The sequence below is a fragment of the Peromyscus californicus genome, unplaced genomic scaffold (assembly GCF_007827085.1).
Source record: "Peromyscus californicus insignis strain IS unplaced genomic scaffold, ASM782708v3 Scaffold_10__1_contigs__length_136768540, whole genome shotgun sequence".
Lineage (NCBI taxonomy): Eukaryota > Metazoa > Chordata > Mammalia > Rodentia > Cricetidae > Peromyscus > Peromyscus californicus.
The window spans coordinates 72606599-72616194 of record NW_026294391.1 but is presented as its reverse complement, the minus strand read 5'-3'; the positions used below and the strand labels follow the sequence as shown (position 1 = coordinate 72616194).

Below are 9596 nucleotides of genomic sequence, written 5' to 3'. Positions count from 1 at the left end.
CGTGGCAAGGTATAGATTAATGGAAGTGGATTAATTTAAGCTATAAGAACAGTTAGCAAGAAGCCTGCCACGGCCATACAGTTTGTAACCAATATAAATCTCTGTGTTTACTTGGTCAGGTCTGAGCGGTTATGGGACTGGCAGGTGAGAGAGATTTATCCTGACTGTGGGCCAGGCAGGAAAACTCTAGCTACAAGGATGATTCCACCATAGACTAATGGCAGTGGTCAAGAGTGTGCCTGAGCTGGTCTACTCTGGTGATCGGATGGCTGAATACCCTAACTGTTATCATAGAACCCTCATCCAGTGACTGATGGAAGCAGGTGCAGAAATCCACAACTGGGTCACCGGCCAAACTCCAGGAGTCCAATCGATGAGATAGAGGAGGGGTTCCATGAGCAAGGGATATTGAGGCTATGACCAGAAAAAGTAGAGAAATAACTAGCCAAACTAGTGGAAATGCATGAAATGTGGATCAATAGCTGAGGAGCCCACATGGTACTGGACTAGGCCCTCTTGATAAGTGAGATAGTTGTTGAGCATGAACTGTGTAGGAGACCCACAAGCAGTGGGATTGGGACCTGTCCTTAGTGCATGAGCTGGCTTTTTAAAGCCTAGTGCCTATGGTGAAACACTGCACAGCATTGGTGCAGGGCGAAGGGGCTTGAACCTATCTCAACTCAATATAACAGGCTCTGCTGACTCCCCATGGGAGACCTTGCCATGGAGGAGGTGGGATTAGGGGGTGGTTTGGGGGGGGGGAAGGCTGGGGGCAAGAGAATGGAGGACAGGGGAATCTGTGGTTGGTATGTAATGTAAAATGAATAGAAAACTCTCTTAGTAAAAGAAAGAAAGGGAAAAAAACTAATATACTAAAATCAACAGAAATCCTGTATGCAATGACAAACACACTAAAAAAAATCTTAAAAATATTACCATTCACAAGACATGAGAGTGAAGAGAGAGAGAGAGAGAGACAGAGACAGAGACAGAGACAGAGAGACAGAGAGAGAGATTTAACTAAGGAAGCAAAACATCTATACAATGAAAATTGTAAAATATTGAAGAAGTTGAGGAGGAAATTAGAACATCGAAAAACCTTCTACATTCATGGATTATCAGGATTAATTTTGTGATAATGATCATTCTACCAAAAATAATTGACAAATTCATTGCAACTTTAATCAAAACACCAACTCAATTCTTTTTTTTTTTTTTGTTTTTTTTGTTTTTTTGTTTTTGTTTTTTTTTTTGTTTTTTGTTTTTCGAGACAGGGTTTCTCTGTGTAGCTTTGCGCCTTTCCTGGAACTCACTTGGTAGCCCAGGTTGGCCTCGAACTCACAGCGATCCGCCTGGCTCTGCCTCCCGAGTGCTGGGATTAAAGGCGTGCGCCACCACCGCCCTTTTTTTTTTTTTTTTTTTTTTTTTTTTTTTTTTTTTTTTTCGAGACAGGGTTTCTCTGTGTAGCTTTGCGCCTTTTCCTGGAACTCACTTGGTAGCCCAGGCTGGCCTCGAACTCACAGAGATCCGCCTGGCTCTGCCTCCCGAGTGCTGGGATTAAAGGCGTGCGCCACCACCGCCCGCCAACTCAATTCTTAATAAACTAAAATAAGAAAAAGAAATTAAATCTATATGCAAGTACAAAAGATCCCAGATACCCATAAAAATCCTAAACTCTACTGGGAATATCATCATATCTAATTTCAATTTAAATTCCAGAACCAATAGTAATTAAAACAACATGATATAAGCTGAAATATAAATATAGAGCAACTGAATAAAATATAGGACCCATACCTAAGTCTGTGTACCTACAGCCACCTTATTTTTTTATTTTATAATTTAATTTAATTTTACATATCAGCCATGGATTCCCTTGTTCTCCTCCCTCCAGCCTCCACCCCCGCCTTCCCCCCAGCCCACCCCTCATTCCCATCTCCTCCAGGGCAAAGACTCCCCTGGGGATTGAATTCAACCTGGTAGATTCAGTCCAGGCAGGTCCAGTCCCCTCCTCCCAGACTGAGCCAAGTGTCCCTGTATAAGCCCCAGGTTCCAAACAGGCAGCTCATGCACTGAGGACAGGTCCTGGTCCCACTGTCTGGGTGCCTCCCAAACAGTTAAAGCTAATCAACTGTCTCACTTATCCAGAGGGCCTGATCCAGTTGGGGGCTCCTCAGCTATTGCCTCATAGTTCATGTGTTTCCATTCGTTTGGCTATTTATCCCTGTACTTTTTCCAATCTTGGTCTCAACAATTCTCGAGATGGCTCAGAAGTTAAGAGCACCGACTGTTCTTCCAGAGGTCCTGAGTCCAATTCCCAGCACACAATGGTGGCTCATAACCATCTGTAGTGAGATCTGGCTCCCTCTTCTGTGTACATAATAAATAAATAAATCTTTTTTTAAAAAGCCACCTTATTTTTGACAAAAATATTGTTTGAGTTAAAACAGACAAACAAGAAACCCAGACTTTTCAACAAATGATGTTAGAGAGGAGTTGGAAGCAACCTTCATACTGGCTAGCTTTCACATTTCTAGAATGTGCTATGCATGTTACTGATAATAAGTAATCAATAATCCAATTCACTTGTGAATCTTGGAACCTATAACAATGTGCTTCTGGACTAGTTGTATTTTGTAGTGTAATATTGGAATGACTGATATACTCTTAACTTTTTGTTTTTCCTTGTGATTGAGGTCAAATCAAGAAGAGGGAAATCAAGCCTAGTTATGTAAAACAAGTCAAGATTACATGACTGGGGTGGTCATAGGTCCTAGGAAGTAGCTAAAATTGTTTTGCTAAATTTTTATATTGACAGACTGCTTAATAATCATTTTTAGATTCATAAATTATCAGCGTTGTTCACATATTCATCAGTGAAGATTCTTAGTACAACTGATAGATGTTAATACAGAAAGCTAAAAATACCCAAAATGTGGAGACAAATAAGTGAAGATGGAATGTATGGAGGAGAATAAATGAAGAAGAAATGTATGGCCCTAAATGGGATAGCTATATCATCCATACTAGGCTCAATAAACACTGAGGTAGAGTGGAAAGAATATAAGAAAAGAGGATGGGGAAATATACATCAAAAGAACCCCTTCTGGACTTGATATAGCTCTTGCATTGACAAACTCACTGAAGTTGTGGTTTTCTACACAAGATCAACTTATCAACATTTCATCATGGATGGGGTAGGGCCCACCTATACCTAAGGGACTATTGGCAGTGAATAGTTGTTGGGGGTGGAGTCTTGTTAGTGATGAATTTCCCTTGCTTCAATAAAAACTCCCCCACTCACACTTGTACAAGAAATGGTAATTAAACTGAAAACATCAATTAAAAAAAAAAGTGGGGGCATGCAAGTAGAGGGGGACTTGTTGTGAAGAAGGGTTAGAGCAGGAAAGGAAAGGAGATGACAGGGAAACAGGGGTGAAAATGAATAAATTCCATTATATAAGAACTGTGAAACAATAATATAAAAACAGAAGGAAATATGAATTGCTTTACTCTATTTCAGGAAAGGCAGTTTGAGATTGATGATCTCTTCTTTTCTATCAACATGGAAATTGACGTTTTTCAGACTAAGACTTTCTAAACATGCTTTAAGAAGATGAAACATATTATATTGAAATTCTCAATAAAGAGATAGGCACTAAAACAACAATCAACCACCTAAGAAGTAGACAAAAAGCCCACATGCCTATTAGTTATAGCTGTTTGTTGTTTATGCAGGAGCTGAAACAGAGGCCGTATTAACAAGGTTTTAGCTTCATAAAATCAGAAAACCTAAATAACACCTTTATGGATTAGTATATTTCAGTTTCTCTTGAAAATCTGTCTGAACTTAAGACAGCATGAGAAGCTGCATTCATAGACCCACAGGAATATTTTCATGTGGGAGCTGTCTGAAGCATTTACCTTCCCACAAAAACCCATCAAGTCAAACATTTTAAACTGAAAAATAAATATGTTTAAGTAAAACAAACACAATATAGATTACCTGAGTTTAATTTGTGCTTTACTAAAATATTCTAGATTGATTCCTTTTTCCCCCCATAAATTATCTACAGCTGGTTTCTAGGGAATTTGTTGTTACAGTTTTCCTGTGATGCAGATAATTAAAACTAACAAAACACATTCTCCAAACCCAGTGAACAAACTAAGACTTGGCAGCAGTAAACCACCAATTGAAGTTCTCCATGAAATTACCATGCCAAATGTTCACTATGATTTGTCTAAAGAGATTACCCTTATCCTCCCAAAAATTATGAATTTACTTTACTTTGGCTTTCATACTCATATTCCTGCAGATATAAACCTCTACTCAAAATAAACTGTACAAAGTGAAACAGAGACTTGAAAGCTTAAAAGCAAAACAACAACAACAAAAAATTAAAATCTGGACAACAGTGTCATAAACATTTGTTTTGGAGTTTTTCCTTTATATTATCTGTGCAAGTAATTAAAAGATATATACCAATAGAGAGAGAAGGATGCCTTGGTATCTAGGGTTTAACTGGATTGGAGAAATTGAGATTAGCCATGAACACCCTTGTCTGAAGCTCACATAATGTTTAATATCCAATATATAACACTTAAGCCCAGGGGAGGAGAATTTAGAAATTCGTTAAAGTTGATAATTGTGACTGTCGAGTTTCATCTGAAAACACTGACATACGCAGAAAAATTGAGATGTGATAATGGAAAAAGTTTCTCAAGATTGGGGAGCAGGGGATAAACGTAGGACAAAAGATGACATTGCAAAATGGCATTGTAAATTAAATCAGGTTGAGCATATATTAACCCACCAAAGTGCAAAGGACTGACTATGTGAACTGTTGAGAGGGGTGGGAGTGGAGATTACTGATTGAGATTTTGCTTCTTCTGCTCCTCCAGTTCTGCTGCCTTCTGTACAGCAGCATCAACCAGCATGTAGAAGCTGCTAAAATCGGGTTTTTCCTCTGGCAGCACAGATGCTGAAGAAGACAAAGGCTCACAGGTGGAAAACTTGCCTTCTTCCTCTGAAGGGGCTTCAGGGACGACATGGCTTGAAGACACGGGATCTGGTAGCTTTTGAGATACTTGGTATATTAGCAGGGACAGATCCCCCATCTCTGCTTGGACATTAGGCTGTGCCTTAACCTCTTCAGATAGACTGATGTGCTGCTTCTGGGATGAGTTTGCAGCCTGGCCTTCATAGGTAAATTTGTTAAAATTTTCTTGAAGGATTCCTGGGAGAAGGCGTCTACGGGCGTTTGTAAACCAGTTGGAGATCTGAAGGTAAGATAAGTTGGTCTTCTTGGACAGCATTTGCTTCTCTTCTTCAGTAGGGTAGGCATTAAACCGGTGCTTATAGAGCCAGTCACGGAGGATCTTCACAGACGCAGACGGCAGCAGGTATCCTTTCCGAAGTCTCTGGTTGTCAAGAAACTTGCTCTTACAGCTCCTGGCAAGTCTTTTCCTGATCAAGGTACTTTTTTCATTAGGATCTTGGGTCTCCTCTAGACTACCTTCAACACCCTCCATATTCTTGAACACTGCCTTCAGTGCCTTGGAAACCAAGGATGACTGAAATAGGACTAAGGGAGCTCTGGGAGAGCAAGGGAAAACCTTCACAGATTTCTGAACAGAATTCTCATCAGTTGGCAGGCTGAGCTAACTGGCTCTGTGATGTCACAAACTCTCTGAACTATCCTCTCATCCACTCACCCTCTAAGCTTTTTGGATCTGCATGGCCTTACTGTTTTTCTTAACTTTTTTTTTTAACCATAGCTTCTAATGTACTTGTTCTTACCCCATTTTTTATAACTCTCGAGTTCTCTTAACAGCTGTCACCAAAGTCCATTAATTGAAGAATAATATTACCATTAATTTGAAAAATTCACTCTCTCTCTGTGTGTGTGTGTGTGTGTGTGTATGTGTTCAAGTACACATATCAACATACCATGGGTTGTTCATGTTGAGGTCAGAGGATTTGGATTGTTCTTTTCTTCTGGGGATTGAACTCAGGTGGTCAGGCTTGGAAGCAAGTGCTGTTACCCACTGATTTATCTAGTTCTTTTGGCATTTTGATTTTTGTCAGGTTGTTGTTTAATTGTTTTGCATATAATTTTAAAAGACTTTGAACGTTCTTCCTTTTAAAAGTTGTAGTGTTTTTGTCTTTTCCTGCTGGTCTTTATTAATGGTCCTAATGACTCATTTATAAGAAGCAATTTTTCTAAAATACTATCATTAATAAAAGAGTGTATTCTGATATTTCTTTTCTATGTAGTAGATCATTCTAGTTTGTGCTCAATTAAACTTAAGAATATTTTAATTGTTTTAGAATTTTTAAAAGTATATATTATATTTTGATCAAATCCAGTCCCAAACTTCCTCTCCTCCAATGCCTGCCATATATACCACTCTTCTCTCCAATCTTCATGTACTTGTTTTTAAACATTATACTAAGTGTGTGTGTGTGTGTGTGTGTGTGTGTGTGTGTGTGTGTGTGTGTGTTTGCAGTTTCCTTGGAGAACAGAGATATCAGGTATCAGATTCCATTGGAGTTCTAGCTAAAGGCAGTTCTGAGCTGTCTGATGTGACTCATGGGAATTGAACTGGGATTCCTTGGAAGATAAATATATGCTCTTAACCGCTTGACCTTTCTGCTGCACCATGATATATTTAAAAAATAATTATAAAAAACATATTTCTGCCGGGCGGTGGTGGCGCACGCCTTTAATCCCAGCACTCGGGAGGCAGAGGCAGGCGGATCTCTGTGAGTTCGAGCCAGCCTGGTCTACAAAGTGAGTTCCAGGAAAGGCACAAAACTACAGAGAAACCCTGTCTTGAAAAACCAAAAAAAAAAAAAAAATATTTCCTTTTGACACCAGATTAATCTAATTCTTCTCAATGATCATGAAATCTTTGGTTTTGGTATGACTTTACTGTGGCTTGTTTTGTTGTCTGTAATTTGATAATAACTGTTTTGGTGATTCCTCAAGGAAGCTTGGTGAGAAATCCAAAACAATTAGAAAAATATGCCGAATGATAAGTTTGGAAAATATAACAAAAATTTTAGATTGAGCTTGTTTATATCTCTTTTGATATTTCATATACATGGAAAGTTCATTCCCTAACTCACATAAAAATATTTGTAAATCTTGATCTGAATGATTAAAATGAATGATGAAATAACTGAACATTTTCAACTTTGAAAAGAAAATGTTAGTTTCATTTGCTAAATTACCTAGATAACAATTACCAAGCTTGCTCCAATTTGAATAAAATTAAAACAATATTAGATAATCCCTCACTAAGCTAACCTACCTGAAACAGTGGTTCATGTTCAGAATATGAAGTGATGGAAGTTCTGGAAACTCAACTAATACCCTAAAATATGTCACATCTTAAAATTGGCGTAAAAGCAATGATTTTTATTACGTAATTGTCATGTATTGTTTTTGTTGATCCTATTGCCATACTGCCCTTTCCGTTCCCCCTTACCTCCTCATTTGTCCTAATCTTTCCCCAGTAGTCCCCGTTGCACTTTCATGCCACAAGTATTCTGTTATTCACTTAAGGCCCCCCTTCTCTATCATTACCTCATTTCCTCTTTCAGACTCCTATACTCCCCTTTCCATAGACTTAATATGTATAGATGCATAATATGTGTGTGCATGTGTGTATATGTGTGTATATGTAAACATACAGATTTATGCGTAATATATTATATATATATATATATATATAATATATTACATTCATATTTATTTGACAGAACCTGAAGTATTTGTCTTTCAGAGAACAGGTTAATTTTGTTTAATATCTTCCAGTAATGTACCCTTATTATAGCCTGATAAAAATTTGTTTTATCCCAGAAAACTTTAGTTGACTATGTATTTGGATTAAAAACACTAAAGACCACTAATGTATTTTTAAACTTACCTCAATTTATGACTTTCTTTGTTCTATGAAACTATAAAAATTCACAAAACTGTTTATACTTTGGATGATTGAATTTTTAGTAACACATAGGTGTGTTTCCAGTACATGTTCACTCAAAAATGGCTCCAGAATAAACTGTGCTGCATTCCCTTTAAAAGAAGAACATCAAAGGAACATAAGCAAGGAAGAAGTAAAAGATAATTTCAAACAAACATCTCTCCAATAAGACGTAGAGAGCTTAAAGGTAGGTCAATTTTGATTTTCCTAAATTTCTATTTTATGTAAAAATTTTAATAATTTTTATGCAAAGGAAGTAGTATATTATAGGAATCTGGCTTGACCAAATGTTGAAACAGACAGGATAGGAAGAAAACATATCAGATTCACTTATAAAATCATAAATTATTAGTCAATAAAATTGAGATTCATAAATAGTGAGCAATTTTGATAGAAATAATCACAAATGGACTTCAAGAATACAAATGTGACTATGTGACTTAACATAAGAATATGTATTTATGTAATTCTTCTAACCAACGGATAAAAAATATATGAACATGGTAGAAAATTCATAAATATCCAATATCAACTTTCAAAGTTAATACTAAAACCAAGATTGTTCTTGAAGTTTTATGAGTAAGTCAAAGATATTTATTTTTACTAATATAACATGAGTTAGACGTTTGTGACAACAGATTAATTAAAAATAAAAGTAAATATATTTCATATAAAAAGGGATGCAGTTTATTTGATGATGGCATAACTGACTGATTAGAAAATTCTTAAAAATTAGTTAAGAACCTCTGAAATAATTATAGTTAAGTGAGTGGACAGTCATAAACAAAACTTAAACTTGGTATGTATCAACAATAATCATTTATAAAATAAAATGTAAATGTTAGCTAGTTCATATTCATTATAATACTTTTCCACTGAGTTATATCCTCCACTTTCTTTTGATTTTTGTACTACAGCTGTGTTGTATTTTTTGATTTTACACAATCACAAATCTCACAGACTGGCCTTGAACTCATACTGCATCTCAGACAAACATTGACTGTGGAAATGTCCTGCTCAACCTCATGAACAACTGGATTTATAGGCTCACTGAATCATGAAGTTGTGTATCTCAATGTATTAATGCAGTTTTTAATCTTTATATTTAATGTTTATTAAGTATCAAAATCACAAAAGCTCTGAAATTTCACCTTTCAGCTTGTTATGAATGTTGAAAATATTTCTAAAATTCACTTATAAGCACAAATATGTGAAGCATTTGACATTTTTGAAACAACAAAGTGATAAAAATGATACAAAAGCATGTTTTCCTACTTGATGTGCTATTTTAAGTTATAAGACATTAAGTTATATAACCAGTTAGGCATAAAAAGAACAATGAACCAAACAAAGTGACAATAGCCTCAAGGACTTAATAAGATTGTGCTTGACAATTGGGCTTTCAATAGTGTTGATGAGGAAAGTGTCTTTGCTCCTGAAAATAATGTTGCCAAGAAACTACTGTGAGGTTTAGAAACTTCGCTTTACTTTGTATGTTTTGTGATTTATACAAATAGAAGGAACTCACAGGGAGCTACAATTAAATTCATTGCACTGAAAGTGTGTTGGTGGTTGTGGGCTATGGGAAATGTTTGCAAATCCAT

General features: G+C 36.5%; 1 protein-coding gene across 1 annotated transcript; it reads right to left on the bottom strand.

Annotated features, from left to right (window-relative positions):
* Positions 1-4866: 4866 nt before the first annotated feature.
* Positions 4867-5532, bottom strand: Tgif2lx (TGFB induced factor homeobox 2 like X-linked). The gene has a single exon (XM_052748717.1). It carries the CDS (start codon positions 5530-5532, stop codon positions 4867-4869), a length of 666 nt encoding a protein of 221 aa, XP_052604677.1.
* Positions 5533-9596: the final 4064 nt, after the last annotated feature.